We start from the raw sequence: 25,746 nt of genomic DNA, 5'->3' as shown, positions 1-25,746 counted from the left end.
AGTGCTGTCATTTGGTAACTGAGAAGCAGCTGCGCAAATTGAAGTCCAAGCAAATATCATTAAACTTAGCCTGGTACGTTATAACGTAGCCCAGCTTTTCGCTGGATCCTTCGTAGCTAAGCTCCAACATCTTAAAACTGAACTCTACTGAGAATCATCGATGGACTGTGTATTTTTATGCAAATTTATACATTCGACATTGTTTGTAATTAAGAAAATACCTAAATTCCTAAAAGTAGTCCTAAAAAGACCCGGGTGGAAAGTTGTTTTATCTATCAACTATTATGGAAAGCACTATACCTTGAATATTTTATATATTTCTTCATTTTATACGCATTCTGCGCAATTATAAATACACAAAAATTCGCAAAAATATCTTATTTCATCAAAAGTATCTTACTTTCCAGCGGGTAAATACAACTACATAATAACAAGTGTCTTAATGTGTACTTTCGTCTGGTATTGTCCGCGATATCTTTTTATCCAAGAATGTAATCGTAAGAATAACAAAGTTGATGTTCGAATCGGTACCTGATTCATCAGTCGATTTTCCCACAGAGAGGAAGGCGTGTACTCGCGCGTTCTTCGATATCGGTGCGTGTTACATTTAGAAAGTTTACGTGTACACGGCGATTAAGATCGTTACCGAGGAGATCGCCGAGCTTTTTACCGCAGATCTGCATAGACCTCGTTCGCCAGTCGACTGCAAGTCCGTGACTCAACTCGCATCCGGACCAAGGTAATCTATCTTTTGCTTGTTTCTGGCTTTATTTGTTTCTTTGGCTCGTTACGTCGCAGATCACACGCTGTATCATCTTGTGTCGAACAATACCGATTAAGGATTTATCGACTGGAAATATTTTGTTTCTACGAACGAACACGATGGCCCCTTGGTATTGTGTTAAATCTGTTTTGCTACTTTTTAGAAGCGTTTAAGAAGATTCTTTCTTATTAATCGAGAAGATACTGTCTTGTGATATTGACGTAACCTTCTCTTCGTTATTCGAATATAATAACGCTGGAAAACTGGATAAACGAATTACTCTTTAGTTAGGTAGATCTTACGCGAAGAAAATAACACTTGATGCGCACCTCCTAAGGAATCGTCTATCTGAATCTACAAAGTGATTTATACATTTATTATAATAATTTCTATATTTATATGCGACGAATCAATCACTCCTTGCTCTTAGATAAATGTTTATACGTGAAAATATTAACGCTTGACATACTCTTTTAACCAGTTACCTGTTTGAAAGCTTTGAAAAGCGTGTACCTAAAATGTGTAGCAAAAGTATACAGAAAGTATACGCGGCTGTTATATTGTACAATTAAATTGCAACGAAACGACCGTTGTATTTTTTAATTTTACCGAAATATTGCCACTTGTTCGTGACGAGTATACTCGTCAAAGAGAGCTAACTGGTTAAGAAAACGTGGTTGAATTTATTACTTCATCTTACACGCAACATCAGGTGGAAATATTTCCGAAAAATATCATTAATCTTCACTGTGAAATCACTATCGTAAATGGTTCGTGTCTTTTGCATAGTACTGTATACATTACATTAAACGTTATCCTCGTAGGCGTCACGCGCGCGTTAACGTGTTCCTCGAGTGGCGGTGTTTCCCAGACCTTGGTCGCGTAACCTTCGATTTCTAACGTTGCGAAATTTCTTTTCCATATATTACGCGTTGCGCGTACGATGCACGCCTATAGCTAGAATGAAAAGATATAGAAAAATCGCAACGCGATCGGTAGACTCGCGCTTTCGATACTGAATGGAGGATTACGCGAACACGGCATACCGTGATGCACATTGTTACGACCATAACGTTACGGAACATAATGTTACGCTATTTGAAAGCGAAAATGCTATTTTCGGCGTCATTACTAACCGCACTTGTATTTACTTACTTTCTTATTTACTTACATATCATTCGTTCTACATTTTACTTTCGTGTTCTATAAATTTATGGGATTATTACTATATATTACAATATCTCGTTTATAGTTCTAAGTCATGAAAAATATATTGTGCCGTATTTATGTTTTCAACAAAGCAGACGAAAAGAATTTTCTCACGTACCTTGAAGGGAATCTTTATCTTTCCTTGACAAATTTCCTCTGCATTTTAAGATAATTTTGCAAGCTAAATTTTATTAACATTTTTAGACAGATCTCGCGTGGACAGCTACAAATCGTTCGTTACAGGATTTACCGTTTGTCTATTACGAACTTCTTTATACATGTACGTATCTTTATTGCTTTCATATGCATCTATATGCGTATCACGCACACTAATTGATACAGTGTAACAAGATATAGTAACACGTATATTAAATAAACAGATAAATATATATATATATATATATATATATATATATATATATATATATATATTATTTATCAATTATCATAAACGTCGAAAATACCAACCGATTAACCAACCGACTACGACTTAGTGGCATCAAGCGCAACAAAGACGCTCCTCTTTGACGCTGTCGCAAATACCTAGACAACATTTATCATTCGTCACATATCGAACAAAGCGTATACGTACAGCCAATGATTTGTTGCAATCTCACGCGAGAAGATTCTCCACCAAATTCCCCTGTTATCTTACCTTCAACCCAAGCTTAACGGTACGACGAGGAAGACTCCTCTACATAAATTCCTCGTGGTCGCTCCTTGCTATTAGTCGCGTTCGTATCGCGTCGTTGAGAAAAAAAGAAGAAAGGACCGAGAAAGCATACTAGGAAGGAAGAAGGTACGAAAAAGGAAGTCTGCCGAGTTGATGACGCATGTACGTGTCGTCGTTAGGAAATAATTATTGCTACATCTTAAAAGGATTCGCGATAACGAGCTTGATACACCCAGGGTCTAATTACTTCGTTGAATCGCGTTTCGCAAAGATAGAATCGAAGAATTACGGTGTATCGAGAAAAGGCGGTTGATAAGCGAAACTTAGCAGCTCGTAAAGTTGAAAATTGTTCGAACGTATAGAGAAATACAAAGCAACGAAGGTTTCAATAACGTTTGGAAGATAATGCCACGAAATAATTCACTGTAAGTCGCGTAGAAAATATTTTGCTAACGCTACAACTTCGGATCCGACGGAAATATCACCGGATAATGGCCCATAACGCGACTATATAAAATGCCCGCGAATCAAGAGGCAAATACTTCTCTATTGAAAACAACCTATCTCTGTAGCAACAAGAAATCCGATCACGCAATTTACCAGTTCCGAGGACAAGAAGACAGCAATTTTAAACGTCGATGAGACACGGAATTATCGACCGCGAAAACGCGTGGCATTCCGCGCGGATCTTCCACCCCTTTCCGCCATCGTCGATATTTAATTTGCTTCTGTTTCATCTTGCTATAAAGCGAGAGAGAGTGAGAGAGGATGGTCAAAGGGTTCCAACACGGCGTAATTACCGCCTCGCTCGTCTCCGTTTCGCCGCGAGATCCTTTTTATCCGGCGCTCATTTTTCCCCTCTTTACGCGTTCCTCGTTTTTCTATCGGCCCCTATCCACGCATCCACGTCCGGCTCGCGTTCTTACGCGCGTCAACCCGCTCTTTCCGTCTTCCTTTCCAATTATATACAGCGTGTTTCTCCTTTATTTACTAAGTTCTAAGCGTGCCGACTCTCGGTACGGCGGAACGCGCCGCTTAAATTCCGGCTGGCATTCTCACCGTTTTTCCCGTCATAATGCCCGCTGGCCACTTTTGTTCCCTACGGATCCACCGGTCCCAAGTATTTCGTTGTTATTTAGCTTGTAACTAGTGATGGGATCCGAAACACTTAGAATCGTTTCGAATCTATATCGTGTACAGCACACGGCGCTATAAAAAAAAAAAAAAAAAAACAAGACGAAGGATACAACGAACAAAAATATTTCGTCCCTTGGAAAGTCGTCGAGATCATGCAACGTAGCATTCGGAGTTTAATCGTCTGTCTAATCTTTATCTGATCCTAACTCGAAACCTCTGATCTAACTCTAATCTCTATTTATTTTATACTTATTTGCAAAGACGAAGATGATCTTGAAACCTCCTATTTGTCTCCACCCACACAAAGAATATTCGCGTCACAGTATTTATCACATAAAACGTAAGGAATGTTTTGTTTTATCGCTCGTTGGATTCGTAGCTTCTGGGCCGAAGATCTCGCGGTGGACTCGCCACGTCGTTTATAGTCGATCGCGATCGCCATTCGGGCCAGCCCTGTCTGTACATTGTAATTTTCCTTTCTTGCCAATTAAAGGCTTAAGAGTGCCGCGGCTGGATAATAAAGCTTGAACAAGCCGCGCCAACCGGAACTATAGCTTCTTTGATGTGCAATTTCTCTACGCATCGCGCAATTCTATCTACTTGTTTGCGACTAACCTGCAGCTTACGCGATTCGCGCTTACCTTGTCGAGTGTCATCTCAAAGGGATAAAGTCGGCTTCTAAAACTTTCTCGCGAGCTTCATAACGCTTCGTAGTAAGAAACTTTTCATAAAATCTAACTTCATTAATTTCCCAGTAAACTAGAGTTTCTCCCATATGTCACTTTTAATATTATTCCGATTATTTCTACGTATATTTATATTTACGCATTTTCGTAATAATTTCATACTGCAAAACAGCAAAATATTTTAGAAGATCTATCATCTATCGTGGGTGGTGGGACATAAACCGAGACATAGAATGAAATTGTTGAAGAACATTTAGTTCGGGTAACTCGGAGGTAGATCTTCGTTCACGGTGATACATTTGTAACGTTAAAAAAGAAGCTCGTACGTGGCTGGTTGGTTTTTTCTGGCTGGATGTTTGAACAGAAAGAAATTAATCGAGAATTCTGCATTAAAATCACGAAATGGCCACACAAATCACGGGCTCTCGCCCGTCCCTTTGGATAGAGGCCAAAAAGTCGTTCAGCGTATCGGATGTTCATTCAGAACGCATCGAAACGCATCGATAAATCATACACTTCGTATAAATGACCCTCACGTAGGTCCGACGAATAATAAATTTTTACGTCTTGCATGGGTCTTTTCTTGCGTCGTCACTGGCAAATGAATTTTCTGCCAGCTGTTCGATATAACGATATCTCGGCTCTTCATTAAGCGAGCAGAGCAAAGACAGGAACATTTATATCTCTTGAAGCGAGTATGTTTGAAGATAAGTCATACGTTCCGCACTTTTGTTTCACTCGAGAGAAAAGAAAAAGACGTAGAAATCTTCTTGTCGTTTATCCGTACGGTCCGATTGAAATCGTACGAACGAGAGCGAAGATTAATGGAAACGAGCGGTAAACTTTGAACGTTAAATGAATTTTAGATAGAAATTGAAGCTTTCGTATGGAGAAAAATATAAAATTGTATCGGAATTGCGATCTTTAAGGAAATTTGTTTGGAATTTAACTGCCAGGAGCAAACATCGAGACAGTTTTACAGAAATTCCAGTCTTTTTTGTAATTTGCCTCTACGACCGTAGAATGCAAGATGAAAATATTCGTTTAGATGTAGAAACAGTTCCACGAGAATAACAATTCTCTAGCAATTTTCTACTATTGGAAAGAAACGAGTCAGCAGTCTATGTTTGAGTTAAGATTAGCATATTTAGGTATCGAAATAATTTTTCGGGTCCCGAGGTTTCGCAAAAATTCTTTGCGGAAGGAAATTAAAGCGACGCGTTTCGACGAAAGATTCGCAGCGGAATGAAAGAATCCGAATTTTTCATGAAAATTTGTGCTGATCTTTCTGAATATAATTTACGTATATTAATCTCGTTCACATTGTAATACGTATATGTTAAACGATTAATCAACGCGAGATTACGAGTAATCCGCGACGGAAACAAATTGACGACAATCACAAATTCATTAGAGAATCAACAACCTTGCTTCAACATCTCTTTAATATATCAACTTCAATTTCTTTTAATTTATTAAAAAAATTATTATCCATTACACGTAGCTGGCCAAAGATAAAAAAAGATACTTCACCAATTAATAACTTCTCCCTCTTTATAATCCACAATGTAGCCATAAACTTCACCTTCACGCTCGCATCCTTGAATTTATTGCGATACTGCACTCTCAACTCCGCCTGTGGGTTTACAACTTCACTACATGTGTACATCCAACATATACGCTACCATCCATAAATATTCAAACACGTGTTGCAATCTCATCGAAAGATTTATATTTTCGTATATTGTCGTAGTTGTAATAAAAGGGCGTCTCTTTGCTCTTAATTTTTTCAATGCTTCGCTTCGCTTTTCTCAACGATCTAATATCCTAAATTGGAATCTTCCACAACTCGTTAAATAAGATTTACGTACATTAAGCTCGTGTAAACTTAAATTTGCCATGATATTCTGCTTGAATCGCAGCGACCGAGTCTAAACTCATTAAACCTACAAAATTGAATAAACGTGAACGTGGAGATCTGTGCTTGTACGAAGAAGCGAATTAACGTCAGAGACGAGGTTTAAATTCGTCAGAACGACGAAACGGAGAATTCCTAGCGGATCGACGAGCAGATCTACGCCGATCGAAATAGCCGGATAATACTCTGCCAAGTTAAACGTAAAATTCGCAACGTACGGCGGAGCCTCGATTATTCAACGTGACGCGAACCGGTCCTACTTCGCATAATCATAATCGAAAACTCGAATAATACGGCAAGGTTTATTGCGGTTAATAAGTCGCGCGATAAGATCGCAGAAAACATTCTCATAACGTAACACACCGTACGCGTATTTAAGTATACTCGACGTTCTAACCGATTCAAAGCGCGATTAACTGCCTTAACGAATACCATTTACGCTTCCGTACTTTTTCTGTCGAACTCTCAAAAAAAGAAAAAGAAAAAAAATTAAAAAAGACTAAGTTATGGTAAAGTTCGATGACACTGCACAAGACCAGATTGAATATTCAAACAGTTCTGCAAAAATCGAAGTGTTCTCCGCGAGTGTTCTGCGACTCGAAAGAACGAGTTAACAATGCCGGCTTCTTTCGTCCCCACTCTCCCTACCTGTTCCACCCTATTTTTTGCCCCCGGACTGTACGTCGTCTATCTCGATTTGTCTCGTAAAGTCGTCGAATCGAAGCAACTGTCGCGCGAACACACGCATTCGCCATTATTCAGTAAGTTTTCGAACGGGGGGCGTCGTAAATAACACCTCTATCGGTCCTCTATACTCTTGCCTGTTAAACGTCACATCGGGATGAAGTTTCTGCCGCCGTCTGTCGCCCCCTTCTCATAGATATCCATTGTGCTCGTCATAATGAATTCTTTTTGCGTGCGGTGGCTCGAGCTGTTGCCAACGACTTCTCGGTACGTCCCCGCCCCATTCGAATCTTCCTCGGTCCCCGTCATCGTCATTATTATTATTATCATTAACTATAAAAGCAGAAGGAAAAGAAGGGCGCTGGTAGCGAGCGTAGAGGGCGGCGTTGGAAGAGGGAAGCCGCGGTATTTCGGTCTGCTTGCATTCGCAACGCGAGAATTATCGATCGCCGCCGAGCATTGCATCATAAATTACTGTTTTTATCCGCGGGCCCCGATTTCGTGGGGCCTCTACCACACACGCACACACACACACACACACACACCTGGCCCCCTTCTTCTTCGCCAACGTCTTGCTTCATCTCGCTTTCGCTCTCGCGCGTCGAAGATTTATCTAGAATATTAAAAGTCGCTTCCTGCCTTGCAACTTCGTCCCGTCCCGCCATTTTCTTCCGCTCGGCCGTTGCTGCCGGTGTACTTTGTCACGTACCAAGTTTCGACAGTTTTATTATTGACGAAGATCGCAATTTATTCGCTTTCCAAGTTGAACATCTTCGTGCTTGTGCGTTGCATCGGGCCTCTTCTCTGTGTGGTGTTGTCTCGTTTCTCGACGATCCAGAGGTTCGTAACAGTGGACCGTGGAGGAAAAACGACTCGAAGATTTAACCAGTTAGCTGTCGCGACCTCGTTGAAAAGCGTGTACCTAAAATGTGTGGCAAAAAGTAAGCGACGACAGAGAGTATACTCGTCAAACGCAGAGTATTGCGTGGCTGTTAAAACATGGAATTAAGTTGTAACGAAACGACCGTTGTATGTTTTAATTTTATTAGCGACGGCGCTCGTTGTAACGCTAAATATTGTCATTTGTTCGTGACGAGTATACTCGTCGAAAGCAGCTAACTGGTTAAACAAGGGACAAAATATAGAATTCGTAAAGCGGAGAGATAGTGAGAAATAACGAGCTATTGTTGAGTCGTTTGGAAATCGACATGTTCGTCGTAAAATTGATATTATTATCCGGTTGATTATCGTAGAATGTGTTTATCCTTTCCTCTTCGGTAATATCTTGCCATTCGTCGAATAGCTTCGTTTTCACGAACATCTTGTCTTCTTCGTGATACTTTGGTATAGTTCTTACGTGCTAAATTTCACTTAAAATTGGACGTTTCGAAGTTCACGAGGCACAATATCTTTAGCGAACACATGAAAATTCTATTTATGATGATGTGACTAATAGCGACGCGTTGATGCATCGAATATTTCGATTGTAAATCTTCCTAAGATTAAATATACGCGAATCGTCCAATGTTTTCGACGATTGACACTTTATATGATAAAATGTAACACTTAATGGCGTTGGTGCGATCAATTTAAGCTCGCGAGGAACGAACCACCGACCGTACGTGTTTCTTAATTTATGAACCGTTTTATGCTCAATATACAATGTACATTTTATTTCGTATCGCACGATTCTATTCAATATGCAAATATTTAACACGCCGATCGCTGTTAACATAAAGGGCATCCGTCCAAAAAATTCCGTCTCTTTCTCGCTTGTTAATTTAATACGCGACTTATCCAGCCCGTTAAAAGTCACTCTTCGCTTCAATGACATAATCTGATCTTATCTGCAATTCCGATTCGTACATGCATCGGTATTAACATTTTTAAATCCGCGCATCGATAAACGTATCTCTTTGAACATTAGCGATGCATGCTTCTTAAACGAAAAACTTCCTCCCCTTCCTTCTCCTCCTCCTCTTGCTCCTTGTCCCTCCTGTTTATCAGACCCGCAAGATTTATCCGGAGTATTCGAAAACCGTGGACTTCTGGTCTTGCAACTCTTTACTATAATTGCATTAACGCGAAGAATTCTTCATCCTTTCTTCCGGTGAAGGGTTCAAACGTCGAATACCAAGAATGCATCGTAAATATTCAGAACGTTCAGAGCTGGGAAGATTATTCGTGTGTCAGAGATTTATCCGCGGTATTAAATGCCGTTCCTTCGGCTTGCTACCATGTGCAACGGTGCAACGTTATTTTAAGATCTTAAGATATCGACATACATCTTTATCGGTGCTGCAACATTTTCATCCGAAACTCGATGCAAATTCAATCTTCGGCGCTAAATATCCATTGTTCCGTTATTACTTCGTTATACAGAGTGTCTCTGCTATTGTGATACAATAGCGCGCGGGATGGTTCTCCGTGGAAAAATAAGTGGAAAACGTAGAATAAGGATTTTCTTTTTACACGTACGAAATTATTATTTGATTGATTTTATAGCTTATCATTTAGCACGAATCTTTTATCTTTAGGAGTATAGTCTAGAAAAGTGGATATTCGATTGAATATTTTGTATATTTTTAGACATTGTGTGCATTTTTCTATGTTCCTCGTAAACGTAGATTATTCGTCACATTGGTCGTTTTCCTTGCATTCGATTTTTATTTCTCGTTTCATCCGTGATCGATGTTCACGAACAAGATGTACCGATCGTTAAACGCAAAACTTTGTTCTATATTTTTATCGATTTTTCCCATGAAAAGTTACTATTCCGCTTGTACCACCTGATCACAGAGACACCTTCTATATAGAAATGTTGCACGTTGCTCGTTGGACAGAAAGAGTTAAGGCTGATTAAAAGATAAATTTAAAAGTAATACCGGTGGATGGATAATTTACAACGATCGGTTTGATATCGGTGTACCAATGTTTGGCCAAACATTTTGAAACATCAACTTGTAAGACCGGTTATTTTGAGTAAATCGGTAGCTGTCGTTACTTTCTGTAACGATTTAGCTACAAGCTACTTTGGACGTGTTTCTTATGATAATTTATACGAATCGTGTTTGCCGAGCATTCGTTTTCAATTAATTTCCTTTCAATTTTGCCTACAAAGTCCAACAGTTTTACCGTGCTCGTCGTTGTTCTACAATACCCATCTTCGAAGTAACACTTGATGACGATTTAAAAACGCTGATGAAAAATGTATGAAATATTTAAACAGTACACAAGATATCTACATCTTGTAATATATAATACTTAAAATTACTATTCAAGTTCTACTTCTTCAAGGTACGTTCGTAAAAATATCCATAATCTGCTTATGTGTATGCAATATTACAAAATACGAGTTACACGCGTCACGAAATAGCAAGACTATGCCTGCAAGGATTAAAGGGTAGTCAGGTCGGGTGGTACAAGATAGCGTATATTGCTTTCGGCAATTCGTAGGACATTTTCCCCTTTGGAGCAGCAACCTTTTCCACAAAATGGTCCCCGGTTAATGACCACGATCGCCTTTGGGGCGCTCGCGATCACCGCTCGATTTCGCGTTTCGCCGTGCAACGCGCCATTATCATCGCGTATCATCTCTCGCCGTGGCGAGAGTTCGGTCCACGCGAGAATTATCGACGCTCGTTGATGCGCTCCTCTGCAGTAAATAACAGTTTTTATGCGGTTTTTATCCCCTACCGTTTCCCCCCGCGGTCGGAGATTTATTTGAAAAATTTCTGTTCGTAAAATAAAAGCCGAGGCAAGTGAAACAAAAACGGCAGGATGGGAAGAAAGAGGTTCAAACCGTCTTTCGTTTTACCCGCTGGCTGGTTAGCTACTCTGCGAGATGGCCGTGGATCGCGTTATGCAAAAGTCAGGTCGTTTCGCGTAAGCTTAGTCCTCCTCTTTTTTGCCAATTTCCCACGAGATTGCGGAAGAATATCGTGCGTTCGATCGAGTCCCTTGGAAGGTACAGTTTCCAGAACAGAATAAACCGTTTTCCTAGCGAGGTTGAAAAGAAGAGGATAAAGTGACAAGAAAGTTAAAGCTCTTGGCGCGATCGCTCAACGTTTTGCCGTACCAAACGTTCTACGTGGCAATGATTTTTATATGCGAATAAATCGTACGATAACGTAAATATCCTCCTTACCGATTCTAAAATTCCAAAATTCTATCTATTTATATCACATTATATCGATAAAAGGAATATGTTAAAGAAAGACGAAAGAGCATCGAGCGAACCAATAACGAATACGATATACATAAATTCGATGAAAAATAACGAATCAACGAATAACAAAGGAAATTTCATTGGTTGCTGATTATTCGAATAAACTTTTATCCAGCGCAGAGGCACGCATAACTGCGGTACTTTGGCCGTAGGTACCCCCTTGCAGCCGGCTACGTGGCGGAATGCGTTGGTGAATACGCTGGGTGGGTGATTTTTGCAGGGCCGTATCGGATCCTTCTCCCCTATCTTGCCAGCTGAAATATTCGCCGACGATCGCAGGACTCTCGACCGACTCACCATGGTTAATATATTTCTTGCACGACGAACGCCGTCCACGACGATCGATGAAATTTATTCACCGGCAAGCGCAAGAAATATAACTCAATTTCTAATTGCTTGCGCGGTCCGAACCAGGGAGGGTTCGGTGACCGTCGCGATTAATATATTCCGCTTCTTGACCGCATGAAGGGCTTTCTTGTCCCGATCACGTGGTCCTCCGGAGTACCAAAGGGTTTTCGTTCGTGTATAGAAAGCTTATTCGTCGGTGGATGTTGATTCGGGCTTGATAAGTATCAATGGAACGTATTACGTGGGATATATTGGGCTGTAACGTACGATGGCTGCAAAAAGTATTTGCACGTAGCCTTGGTTTTCGATGAAGCGCGTTTTTATCACATTTAATATGCACATCTCATTTTTACGCTATCAAACGCTCGTAATCGTATGAAATATTAAACTGTAGGAAATTTCATATACCTGAATTTCGTTGATTGGTATGCAATTGCTGTAGCAAACACGACGACGTGGAAATGCCTTTTGTAGCTACTTCTTGCAGCTATTTATTCGTATATTCCATCAGTTTCCTTCGTTCGCAAGTAACAGCGAAACAGCACGATTTTACGTTACATTTCTATGTTTTTGACGCGTATAAAGCGTCTCTCGCAAGCTTCCATCTAACGAGCCTCGATCAGACACGTTAAATCTTCGTGCTATTGTCGATTGTCGATTAGGTCGAGGAAGGAGGAGTTCGCGATTACGTGTAATCGAAACTTCGTTCTATTCGCCGTTGTGGCTAATCTGAATTTTCGTAATTTTTGTATAGGTGCGCGCAAAGTCGAAGAAAGGATCGTCAACGTTTGAAAATTGTTGGAAATATCTTGGAATTCAAGAAACATGTTACGCAGCTAGGGTCCGCGGGTTTGCCAAGCCCGTGTAGTTTACCAGGTAACTACCCCTTGCGGGTTCATTATTATTATTATTATTATTATTTGTTCATCTACCGACGAAACACGCGCGCGTCTATCAATACGCGATCGTTACGGTAGAAGATAATTTTTTCCAAGAATTTGTCTGTCAGCGAGTAAACGGCAAACACTTTGCGAGCAAAATGTTTACACTGGCTGGTAGAGAATATTTTAGATCCTACACACGTATGTACATTTCGCTGATTTGCACATATGGCGAAGGTAGCAGAAGAATTGTTTATAATTCCAGTTGCATAAATATCAGAAACGCTGTGTCATGTTTGATATTGATATTACTGGTACGCTAGGAACCCTCGTTGGTCTTTTTCATATTTACGCGGACATAACTCTGATGTATAAGAATCTCCGCTTAACGTAGATCCCTCGAAGAATGGTGTCTTGACTGGTTTTCTCACATAATCGATTTACTTCAGAGAAAGAGAGAGAGAGAGAGAGAGAGAGAGAGAGGAGGATGGATCGTTAAAATCATACGACTTTGCCTTGGCCGTTGTTGAAGGATCTAAGAACGTTTCAACCGTTTCATTACGCTTCAAGGGAAAAAGAGATGGTGTTTCCTTTTTACGTTTTTAGCGGAACGTGAATAGTCTTATAATCGCCGTACAATTATACGCGGTGAAATATTTCTCGCTAAAGATAGTGGAAAATAAAAGTCTCGAGCAAAGAGAGCGCTATAAAAGTGTTCGTATATAGTACGAGCTGGTTTTGATTACTTTGACCCTCTGTGTCTCGACGGTAGTTTTAAACCTGCGCTAAAATCAACTAAATACGTTAGAAACCCGCCTAACATTTATATAATACCAGATTCTTCGCTCTTCCGGGCTATTATAAAATGATAGCAGCTTTTCAAAAGCATTCATTTTTATTTCACATATTTCTTCGTTTAATTATCCTCGAATTCGGAAAAGCTAAAGGGAGACAATACGACTTGTTGTCAAACTCGTTGGATATTTTTCTAGACGGAGACTCGTCTAAGAAAATTTGACGATTTCTAAAGTATGTTCGCTTTGCCACCTAATTCAACATTAATCTTACCACTTAATCAGGACAAATAACCGATTTCAAAATTTAATGTAACATCGTGTTTCTTTCGTTCGTCCAACTTTAGGAAAATTCTTCTATCAACAAAAGTTGAGAAACTGATTAATCGGACAATATAAGAATTTACATAAAGTTGGACGAACGAAACAAATAACAACGAATGTACGATCTCAAATAAAATTTTGAAACCGGTCATTTGACCGAACCTGGTAACATTGGTGCCGATATAATATGATACATAACTACATAACATTCGTTCAACTTCAAGCTGTGTATATACATATAGAGAAGCTACGAGCTTCTTTGTCGCAAACGTTTCCATTATAACGTTAAGAGGACTGAAGCTAAACGAACAAGAACGTGTACCTCTATCGATCGCGCGATCCAATGATCCAGAAACTCGAGTACCATGGTTCGTACGCTCCTGTTCTTCCGAAAAGATGCTCGAGGGCCTCTCGTTACGTTACGTTGTTCGACAAGAAAATTTGCCTGCGAGGTTGAACCGCGCGTATCGCGCGCGTACGTGTTCACATATAAAACTCGTATAGACACGAGGATGCATACGTACGGCCGGCACGACGGCCACCGTTGATTTATCGGTCGACATTTTTTCAGGCGATTTTTATTACGTTTTGATCCTTTCGCGCATACATTTTAAGCTTCAGCTACCACAGGACGGTTCTGTGAAGGAGCGCGTGACACTCGAATCGCCCGGTAAAATCTCCGCTATCCTCTTTGCTTTTTTCCCACAAGTCCCAGCTTCGTCGGCTTCCAGCTGTAAACCCGTGCTTACCGCGATAATTTACACGAGCCGCGAAATCGTTTAATAAGACGATATTAATCGGTGGATCGCTTAATTTCAAGCTCGAGATGTCTCATTCAGCACGAGAACGTATTGTTGCGTGCCCTCGACACGCAACGGCACGCGATGGCCTTGATGCTGGATCTTGTCGCTTTCGACAAATTGCCACCAGCGAGTTCGCTTCTTTTCCATTAGTCAACCGCGGACGTGCAGCGGGACTCATGAAAGTATCTCGACGGTTCGTGGAATTTTTCTGCACACGTTCTGTACGTTACCCGTGTATGAAACGTTTTGAAATTTTACTGATACCGCGCTACGAGATGTCGTATTGGTGAAATTTTTAATCGATCTGAAAAAACGTGTACAGCAACTAGGAGGTGTATTTATCGTAAACGTTATCGACGTTATCGACGTTCTGTGTGAATAATTTTTTTGAAACATGCGCCTCGTAATAACACGCGTACGAGCGAAAGTATATGCGAAAGTTGCTGTCGATAAGAAGATTTAGAATAAATTAATGACGATAAGCTGCGATATTATTAAGGAAGTTTATAGTTTGAAGTTGTTATCGTTCTGTCTTTTCGTATTTCAACGTGTTGCAAACGTTACGCGATACGAGTTGAAGGATAACTATCTTCTCACGCGTTGCGTTCGTGACGGTAAAGAAATCTGCGGAAAAGCAACGTACACAAATTGCATCGACAATATGACACATATACATATAATTGTTACATATATGTACAAATTACAATATAATTTCACATAATTGTTATAAATTAATTACAAACACGATGAGGAGAACATGCAAGGCAATGCTCTTCTGTTACATTAAATAACAGAAAGAGAAGCATAAAGACATACTTTTTTTTAAATCGAATAGAAAAGGATACGTATCTGTAATTTTGATTTTTCGAATATAACAAATCTTCCATGAAATGTCCTATTTGAAACAGTTCCTTTTCTTTTCTCCAATCACTTTCATCGATCACTCAATTTCAATTTTTTCAAAATATTATTGCAAAATTATTATACATATATTATTTCGTATAAAAGTTAAGTTAGATAAAGGTAGGTTCTTCTTCGTCAGTGAATTTCTCTGGCAACCGCGTCGATTATCCTCTGAAAAGTGGCACTGTCCAAACCGCAGAATGATTTATCTCGCGGGAAGATGGACAACGCTCTACGCTTCCGTCGACGTAAAATATCGTCGAACTCGTCGTCTATCGTTGGCGGATTTACCTTGGCGTAATAAAGCGCCGCAAAGCCGCTATAGATGAGAAGAGCTGCGGTGGCAAGCTGTCAAAGAGCGCATTTATTTAGTTGCGTTATTGTCCATGTTAAATCGTTCTCTTTTTGTGTTTTATATCTCTCGAGATGTTTCGTATTTTATACTCGTTCTATATTCTACTATACGATACAAAATGCATTACTATACAACGGACGAAATAGCGAATTGCACCAAGCTCTTCAGAGGTGGAAGTTCGAATCCAACGTTATGCGACTAACACCTTCAATCTCGTTCTTTTCTTTTTCTTTTCTATAAAAGTTGGCGTTGGTATAAATATTTGATAATAACTGCAAACGAATCGGGCGAATATTGGAATTTCGTGCAGCGCCAAGCGTATTTTCAAAAAGGTGCCAGAGTACCAAAATGATAAATGAAATTACAACAAAGTAATCGAACTTTTGTACCGTGGATTTTACAAACCTTCCATCGTCGCGTTAGTTGTGTCTCTTACGAACATTAGTACTCTTGATTAATAGAGCGACTCGGAAAGAACAAATTTTTAATTACAAAATGCAGAAAGTCTCCTTAATTCCGTACAATTAATTAAAATCCGGTAATTTAATTTCCAGCGTTGTAAATTTAATCGTAACGGTTTTCAAAAGTTTTGCGCGTGGAAATGGAGCATTACAGTTACACGTTAAATGCTCTAAAAAATTTCGACAAACGCCTTATTTTGTACGAATATTTTTAACACACCTACATATTCTATCGCGGTTCTCCTAGTTGATGCGGCTAATCTCGATCGAATTCGTGACGCGAATGAGCGCGGAATGCGAAGAACGCGCGCAACTCCATATAAACGTACATTGTACAGTAATGCGTTTCATACGGTCGACTTGAAAATGCTTTTGCGATTGCATCTAATTGCTGTTAACAGTTTCTATGAATTTCCGTATTCAATTGAAATTCTATTACTTCCAGCGAAATAGCGAAAAAATGATACGTCTTTGATATGATTTCTCGTACCGATGTTATCATAAAGTTTCCCTATGAAACGTTCAAAGTTTCTTAACAAATGTGACGAATCATGTGTCGTAATACCTATGGCCGACGGTGTATAACAATCTAATAAGAATTGATCGAAACTTACTTGAAACACGGCCCAGAATTTATAACTACCCTCGTTTATCAGAAAATCATAGTAACCGCCCCAATAATCAGATTTTGCATTCCCCATGGCTTTCATAGCCTGTTCCTCGTCTTTCATATGATCGTCGTGATGATCATCGTGGTCATCCTTATACATGGACCCGTGGTCCTCGTGGTAACCGCGCCGATACATCCTTGGATGTCTAATCGAAAGTCAGAGAAAATAAATGTTTATTAACGTCGCTCCAACGCTTCGAATTTAATCGACTGAATATCAATTATATAGAGGAATAATTTCACAAAAATAATTCTTCCATGTAAAGAAAACCTGTATGCCTGTACAGCAGTGCCGAGCGTTGAAGCGTCTTCGTATTTCTTGGTCTCCGGAAGTGTTTCGATTTCGTCTAAAGTCGATTCACTCATTGAGGCATGGGAAACGCAAACAAGAAGCAGAAGACAGTGATAGACTAAATTTGTTTGTACTCTGTCTGAAATATACAACGAGATTTTTCTTAGAACAGCAACAAGGTTACTATCTTCATCGCACTTGCATCATTTACATAGAATCTGTACATCTACGGTTCGTACGTTTGACAAACTAGCGTACAATATATCACGCCGTTACTGTTTCAACTGTTTAGAACAGCGATAAAAGCGTTAATACAGATTTCTACGTTGATTATCGCACTCTGCGTGAAATCTGTACATCTACGCGTTAAGTATCACAGATCGCTGTACTATAGTGACTCTCATCGTTGTCGTTTTACGTCTCTCAACAGCCATAGATTATTATCAGATTATTGCTACACGTTAATTTTCGCACTTGCTCGTAGAATTTCTACAGTCACAGTTCACATCAAAATACGTTACTGTATATTATTATGCTTCACACCGTGACCGTTTTGCGATTGAACAGCGATCAATTATTACTGAAAATTCCTACATCGATCCTCGACACTTTAGCGATATACATGGAATCTGTGCATCTACTATATCCAACGATATCTACCCATAATTGTACTGTTCGATGGCAGCAAATTCTCCAAGGGACCCTCGTTGCTCGAAGAATGACGCGTCCTGTTCCTCTCATCCGTGAACACGTGTCTCTATATTCACTTCTTCTTCACTCTATCTTTGTCGATTCATGGAAACGACAATGACTCACCACTGGCTGATTCCTCGATACGAACGTTCATGCCTCGTGGACGATGGTCGCGAGTTCATCGATCTTCAAACACATGGAACGTGCGTACACGTTTTCAGATGTTTGCCCCGCGGTTTCAGAGGCGAGTGTCACACGACGAGAACCTCGGCCGAGGAACCGTCGTTCATAAACTCCAAGGAACGACTGAACGATTCGTGGGTCCAGTTCAAACATACTCTGTTCGGTTACCGGTAACTGTATCACCAGGAACGTTAAGCAAATCCAACGTGCAGCGCTAAAAGCCCTAATTGTTACAACTCTTGCGTACGTCGTCGCGTCGTCTAGGAGCATTTCAGACGTAAATTCGGTTATAGATGATTGATCATTTCGGACGATCGCATTATCGTGTCTCCGTATTTGATTTTTTAATCAGACTGTTCGACTTTTCCATGGGGCTGTTACGATTTAATGCGATTAAGTCGGTTGAGCTTCGTTTTGGTTGGATCTGGCGCTCAGTGAAACATCTATTTGCACGTCGATTTTCTTGTTCTAGTGTTTAAACGGTGATCGATTAAATTTGGACCTAATAAAGTTTCTATCGTTTTAAGCGTAGACACGCGACGAGGTTGCAAATACTATTTTTTAAGATTACCTTGCGCAATTTACTATTGTTTATGTCATTTTCTTTGCCACGAAGCTATGGAACGTAAGTAGCCTGTCTTTTTGAAAGTTAGGTATAGCTGTTCAACTTACGTAATGAAACTGAGAAATTGGTAAAAAGCGGAGCCAGTCGATCGGTTTAACTTCTCAGATATATTGACTCGTATATCAGCTCGTTATATTTATTTTATCAATCAGTGAATTGTCTTGTAAATCGATGCTCCAGTTGTTCTTCTTCTTTTTTTTTTTTGTATTACAGCAAAGATGTAGTTTTCTAACAGAAATAAATATTGTTATGTAATAAATATCTTTCTCAAATGGCAAATTAATTTCATGGAAATTGTATAGAAACCAAGGCACGCAAATTTATAAATAAAAATGTATGGATGTGTATGTGTAGAAGAGATCAGTTGTAAAGTGGAGTAGATATATTAATCGATGCAGTCAAATATTTAAAATACATAAGAAATATTTGTGTGCACGATGAAGCGGTAATTTTTTCGCGTGACATATAATTAGGTGATCAAACTGGTGCTTTGAATCTAGAAAAATATGAATTTAACGGGTTCTCCCGATTTCGATACATTTACGCATAGATGTAAAATGGAGTTCAATATACGGGGTGTACCGCGTAACGCGATTCACTATTTTTCTGCAACTTGTGGATGTAAGAAACGAGATTTCGAACTATATTTTAAGGGTGTCGAGCGTAGTACAAGCGACGAGAGAAGACATTCCAAAAATACTTTGTCTTCGTAGTGAAACCGGGGTCGTCATGGCTAACATAAATAGGACCACACGTCTTTCTTCACGAGATTCGAGAATACTTTACGACAGATTCAAAAAACATATCACGTGATACTTTTATTAACTCGATAATAAGTTTACCGTGGTGCAAATATGTCACTCGCCGTTACATTCCGGAATTATTCACATTTCATCATCAGAGTTGTAACATCCAGTCAGCTCTAACAGCTCGTTCAGGCTTCTGCAAAAGATTTGAACGACATTAAAACAAAGCGTACCGTGAATCTACAAATCTATAAACATTTATCTGTAAAACATCTTGTTTTGTATACCTGCGAATGACAGAAGAACGGTGAGTCGCGTTACACCGAACACCCCGTATACCCAATTACAAGCGTTATAATTATAAGTAAACAAAAGTTCGACAGAGCAAACATTTACAAAGTAGAAAGTCGGGCGTAAGCGTTAACAGATAGTTTGAACTGATTTCTTGAACAATTATTTCCTCCTTAATCGACGTAACATATAAACGTTACAAGCAATGTTTGTTATAAGAGTATGATAAGCAAAAGAAAATAGTATAATACACGAACGTTGTCACATAATTGTATAATATCAGTTAAAGTCTCTTTACATAATCTCTTTTATAATGTCACTTTGGAGATAAAACCAGAAGAAAGCTATAGACTACCGCGACGTATCAAAGAGCTGCTCCTCTTAAATTTTCATCCAAAGAGGAAGATCGTCAGACATATAAGAGTAGTCGTCCGCTGCAAATGCTCTGTCTCCGAGCAAAATATATTTCTCGCGGGTGTGGCAGAATTTTAGCGAAAAAGATTGAAAATCGCTGATCTAGGCAAAAGCATGGCAGCAGTCGTCCGAGCGACATTGTCGTTGTTTCAGTCAATTTGAGCGTTTAGCTGTTTTCTACCGTAATGAGTATTTAACCGCGAGAGGTGTGACCGGTAAATCGACGGAAAGTTTCTTTGAGAAGGATGGAATTTTTTATGCTGCTGACAGAACGCAACCGTGGCAGGTATCTAGGCAAAGGAAACACCAAGTTCGGGTCAGTTAGCCGAGGTACATCCTTCTACTGTATTAGGCCAGGCGATTAGCAAGTTCTTAAACAAGTCCCGTTGAAACAATACTCTAAAGCGGCGATAATTGCGGCAAATGTTTTTGCTTGATGCTGGTTCAGTTAGAACGGGGCGTGGTGCTCGACTTTGTCGAACCTTTCAGCGAATTTGCATTCGTCCAAACGAGCGAAGAATGTCTTTTGTTTCGTCGCTAGACAACCCTGCGCGTGTTGGGAGAGAAATTGGCGTTCCCATCTCTTTTTCTCGATTAGTATGAAAGAATGCACGTAGATGAAGAATCGGAAGATCCAGCGAGCGACGTTTCGGAAGAATCTACGTATTCGAAAATCCTGAAATTACGAGAACAGTAAATATAAAAATGTAAAACCACGATAAATATCGCTCAACCTAAAGAACCGTTCGGTAACGAGTTAATTAGAATAATTCATCAATATATCGCAAGGTTTGATCAGAATTCACTCGCAGCATTCAACCAATATTATTCTTGATGGATGTTCACGGAACGATAACTTGGATAGTAACCGTTGGCCAATGAAGTTCGACGAACGAATTGTACAAATCAATTATTTTATATCGATTACTATATCGTTGAGGATTTCTATATTTCAAGAATCGTAAAATTTCCTGCCATTACCAATAACCTGCAGCTTGTCCATTCGTCGATAAATATTGTCAAATTCCCGATTCGTCATTGTACAAGAGGCAGCAGGAGAAAGAAACTCAAAATAAGATCGATAAATATTCACTTTCCATGAAGCGCGTCGCGATTTTACATTTTTCTCTCTGAAACGTGAGAAAGAGAATTCCCGACATGACAGAGTGTTCTCGCTCCACATATAAAACGCGACGCAAGTACACGCGAAGTCTGCGAAATGTGCGATACGAAAGGGAACTTTGTATTCTCTGTACGCGATGAAATAAGGGAATCATACGTGGAAAGAAAGCAGGGATAAGAGTTGGTCGAAATGGCGTAATTGGTCAATCGGAATGCGAGACCATCGGAATTCTCGTATCGTTTCCAGTAATTCTTACCATTCCACCGATACTGACAAATTCCGGCTTGTTATCCCGCCAAAAACCTGCGCCACCGCTCGTGGCGCGATCGTAAGAAACAGTCATATCCGACCACGGTTGTTCCTTGGGAATTTAGGAACCAAGTGCGCGGCAAATGTCCATACGATACGATTTATTCGATGTTATTCGAGCAATTAAGAAAATTTATTTTCCACCCTGTTTCTATTAATCGTTGATACAGTTAATATTATAACGACATTCGCTATACATATATAATTAAACAATTTTACGAAAACATTTGTAGAGATATCCTAACTATTTAACAATGAATACATTCGAATGTATTAAATCTTATTTGTTACTTGCATTTATTCGGAAATATATCTATATTTTTCGGTGTTCGACCAACGCTATCGTTTTGCGAACTCTCGATGGATTCGGTCGGATGGATCGCTGGGAGGAAATTCCTTGGTGAATGTGAAATTTTCTTTGTAGATTTTTATTGCGTTTACGGGCCATTTTTTAGAACTGAGATGGTACGACGATTTGTCGAATGCGTGTTGCCAACTCTTAATCACAAACTGCCAAATTATCTATAACTTTATATCTATGCTAATGAACAGAGTTCTGCATAACTTTTAAATAAATAGTCTATTAGAAGCGTTTTTCAATATTTACAAGACTTGACTATAAAGTAGTATTTACACGTACATGCACAAAATCACTGCTCGTACCGTAGAGTAGCTCTAAATCAATGTATTACGGTCTAAGCTCTACGAAAGGTCTACGTTATGCTATTGTTTACTGTCATTTTATAAATAAAAAATATGTATCATCGCATGTTCAAGAACAATTCTTGACCCAATTAATTCTCTATTAACAAACGATCTATGTGACAGAGAGCACGAGTACTTGCAGTCTTTCGTTCATCGAACGAAATGTAAATATATAAATAAATCACTATTATACGAAACTCTTTCTTTTCTCTTTTGGTGTATACTCACATTTGACTCTCACTCTACTTTCACCTAATCGATTAATACGTAGATGTATAACGACAAGTAACAACGATGTACAACAAATAACCACTGTATATCCTTAGCAAACTGATCAAATACTTAACTATATACTTATCGACTATATTCTAACAACATCAACTTAATTGCTACCTCAACACTCTAAATCGATCCTCGATTCGCAAACGATCGATAAAAATACTCTAAGAAATCTTTCCATACTTGTCGACGAAGCTCTCGACACTCCGCAGCGTTTCTCCCGCAAAATCCCACCAACTAAAATCACTGTACGATCTTGTATGCGCCACAGCATCCGCTAGATGCGCAGGGAACGTGATCTTGTGTCTGGCGATGCTCTTCAACACCAGAGCCGCGATGTAGATGATAAAATAAATGCTGAAGTACAGTGGAACGTACCAAAGCTTCTTGCCTACGTAGTAATACGAATACGGCCTCTTGTTCAGTCTTTGATCGTTCATTTCTGGTGGCATTGTCTGGTGCTCGTGGTATTCAGGAATGTGATCGTAGATCACCTCGTGATGGAAGTCGTGATGCTGGCCATAAGAGTCGTCGTCGTCGTCGTTGTCGTCGTCGTTGAAGGGAGGATGATCCAAATGGCCGGAATACTTGATCGGTTTCGGTGCTGCGTCATTGTTGTAAGACGTGTCGGGCGGATTGTCGGAGTAGTCGGAGGAATCATGGTCGTGGGACGCGAAGTAGGAATCCGGTTTGTAGGAATCTGGTGGCTGAAAACGATGATTTACGTGAGCTTCGGCGATGCGACGCGGTGCGACTGCTTCGCTGGAATCGAAGTTGGGATATCGGGAAGTTGTAGGGTCGAAGCTTATGTACGATGGAATTTAGGAAACGGTGTTCTTTTCCCCAGTGAATTTTTCATCCTTGGTATTGACGTACCTGATAACTTATTAATCATTGATCAATGAAACGAAAATTTCATCAGAATTTTGTAGTCGTGTGAGATTCCGCTACAACGTACGTATATATATACAGGAAAATTGTTAGTTAAAAATGTTTGGAAAATATATAAATCGTAATTATAATAATTATTCTGATTCTTCTCGCGCAATTTTTCAACAAACACGAGTTCGATACGAAAAACTATTCCATTAAAAGCGATCGTTGATTATCGATTAATTTATCATTTACACAACTATAGATCAATTTAACGATTTATCTAATTCATCTCTTAGTGATCCACGGATATAACTTCGTAGAAGGAAATAGTGGATAAGTATAATATTTTCCAAAGTAAGCTTTTCTTCATTACTAAAAGGAAAGTAGGATGATGTTTTGATATTCAAAGTACCTTGTCGCTTATCTCAGAATCTGCGTAATCGTCCATGGACATTGGCTTGGAGATCGGTTTGTCACCGAGGTAATCCGGCGGCTTTGAAATCGGCTTACTACTCGGGTAATCCAGCGGCTTATAGTCGTAGCCCTCTGAAAACGTTGGGTTAGAAAATTCAAACATACCCGAAGACGATGGACCGGTCGGTGGACCATTCGGGCCACTCGAAGGTTTCGAATTATCCTCCGTGTCTTTCGATGGTTCCTTCTTGGACTTGTAGTTAAGCAGCGGTGCTGGATGGTATCTATCCTGAATCTGTTTCTTTGCGTTCAATTGCGCTATTAATTCGTGGTCCAACGTCGAGTATCTATAAATTAGAAAGCGTAAAAAGGGTGTTTTGAAGAAAAATATGAAGCAATGTAGGAAAAGCGCGAAGAAAAGGCATTAAGAAGTTACGGAACGTACTCGAGAAACAATTTATATTTGACTTCAAACGCTCCAGTTCGCCAGGACTTTATTTAAAAATTCAGCTTTTCGCGTCTCTTTAGTCAAATTATTTTGCGAATTTGATTTTCGTCTCAAGCTTCCATTTTATTATTCAAAACTAAATATAAAGTTCAATCTTTGCGCACTGTTCCTAAATTCGTTTTTTTTTTTTTTCGAATTTAAATACGAATCGGTGAATTTTCTTCGAGCATAAATTCTGTACTAAACTTAAACTTTATTAATATCGGAGCGTTTAAACAAATTCAAATCTTCAAATGTTTCTCCTTTCCAAATTTGTAGGATCTTGAAATTCTCTCTCACACCTTCTACCAGGGGAATAGTTGATCGCTTCGCCGTTCCTCAGATTCTGGATTTTCGGTGAAATATAAACCGGTGACATAGTGATCGCGATGTTCTTGATACTCCTACCTTCCGCTTCCGTTCCATTTCTTCGTTGCATAGAAACAAGCAAAAATACAACATTAGTCTGATACTATACTTTTACGTGGAATCACGTGATATGAAACATCTATTTATATGAAACTGAAAAGAAAGAGAAGAGAAACATATAAACTCAAACGTTTACTCATTTTCCAATTCATCCCTAGATCACGAACATTCATATATTTATGAGAATTCTAATATAAAAAACGGTCGTGATACATAGAAATATGTAAAATATCCAAAGCAAAGTACTTGTTTGACAAAACTTCAGAGAGCGAAACAAATTTCTACGATTAAACGCGTGCTCGCGAGAAACACGAACTTGCGTAGAAATTCACCGGTCTACCGATCGATGTGATCTAACCTGACGATCCACGGATCGTTGGCTGCTTGCGGTTCTTCTTGACCATTCTTCGACACTTTCGCATATGACGTCACTTGGGGTAAGACCGAGACGATCGACAGACTCGCTAAAAACAGCGAGATAAATGCGCGTATCATCTTCCACGATATTCAAAGATGAATGATCGAGCAACTCGGTTTGCCAGTCTTCTATATAGACTCGTAACTGTACCTCACCAACGACTTGTTGCTAATTTATTGTCCAACTCCATTTTCACCTGCCGTCGCTACTTAACACCACTTATAATTTTCTCCCCTCTCTGCCCAAAGACATTCATGCTAATCTGAAAACAGAAATTAAACTTCATTATCAGACGTACTTTTTCTACTTCTTTTCTTCATTTTCTTTTGTCTTTGTTGCGTATGGATACACGCGCGTTCCTCGTTCGATTTTGGCCGGTGGAATGGGATTCGATTCGAGGGGACAAAATATTTTCTAGGCGTATCGATGGTGTTAATTGGACGGAACGAGGCTCGACAAAACCCTTCTAATCTGTTTGGCAAATTATAACACACCGTTACGAGATGATCGAGATCGATGAATTGCGACCAGGAAGGAAATCAACTATCGTCGATCCGTCCTTGACTGGAAAACGATTGTTCAGACGTGGAAGTTCATTGATTGAGTGAAGTTACGAGCGGTTGTG

General features: G+C 39.6%; 3 protein-coding genes across 9 annotated transcripts in view; 1 reads left to right on the top strand and 2 right to left on the bottom strand.

Annotated features, from left to right (window-relative positions):
• The window catches only part of LOC122572153 (dynein assembly factor with WDR repeat domains 1-like), a 63,518-nt gene continuing 37,772 nt past the window's right edge, over positions 1–25,746 (top strand). For 4 of the 5 annotated variants that reach the window (XM_043736798.1, XM_043736801.1, XM_043736795.1 and 1 more), the window contains exons 1-2: positions 1–739; positions 12,401–12,522. The gene's annotated coding sequence lies outside the window, so the exon portion shown is untranslated. Of the gene's footprint in view, positions 740–5,991; positions 12,523–25,746 lie in introns of those variants that run through there. The other variant, XM_043736797.1, reaches the window with a different exon arrangement.
• On the bottom strand, positions 15,265–19,573 carry LOC122572156. 2 transcript variants are annotated; one of them, XM_043736805.1, is made up of 5 exons: positions 19,473–19,573; positions 17,790–18,858; positions 17,109–17,268; positions 16,782–16,983; positions 15,265–15,699 (listed from the first exon to the last, which is right to left on the bottom strand). In XM_043736805.1, the coding sequence occupies exons 2-5, from the start codon at positions 17,791–17,793 to the stop codon at positions 15,487–15,489; spliced, it is 579 nt and encodes a 192-aa protein (XP_043592740.1). In that variant the 5' UTR covers positions 17,794–18,858; positions 19,473–19,573; the 3' UTR covers positions 15,265–15,486. The 2 variants fall into 2 exon arrangements, with proteins under 2 accessions (XP_043592740.1, XP_043592741.1); XM_043736806.1 differs by having other exon boundaries at positions 18,678–18,858.
• LOC122572155 lies at positions 19,168–25,734 on the bottom strand. 2 transcript variants are annotated; one of them, XM_043736804.1, is made up of 5 exons: positions 25,062–25,734; positions 24,577–24,702; positions 23,786–24,134; positions 22,876–23,204; positions 19,168–19,572 (listed from the first exon to the last, which is right to left on the bottom strand). In XM_043736804.1, coding segments are annotated over exons 1-5 (942 nt in total). In that variant the 5' UTR covers positions 25,199–25,734; the 3' UTR covers positions 19,168–19,571. The 2 variants fall into 2 exon arrangements, with proteins under 2 accessions (XP_043592739.1, XP_043592738.1); XM_043736803.1 differs by lacking the exon at positions 19,168–19,572 and having other exon boundaries at positions 21,628–23,204.

The sequence above is a fragment of the Bombus pyrosoma genome, linkage group LG10 (genome assembly GCF_014825855.1).
Source record: "Bombus pyrosoma isolate SC7728 linkage group LG10, ASM1482585v1, whole genome shotgun sequence".
Taxonomy (NCBI): Eukaryota; Metazoa; Arthropoda; class Insecta; order Hymenoptera; family Apidae; genus Bombus; species Bombus pyrosoma.
The sequence above is the reverse complement of the archived record's forward strand: the minus strand, read 5'-3'. Positions and strand labels throughout refer to the sequence as shown.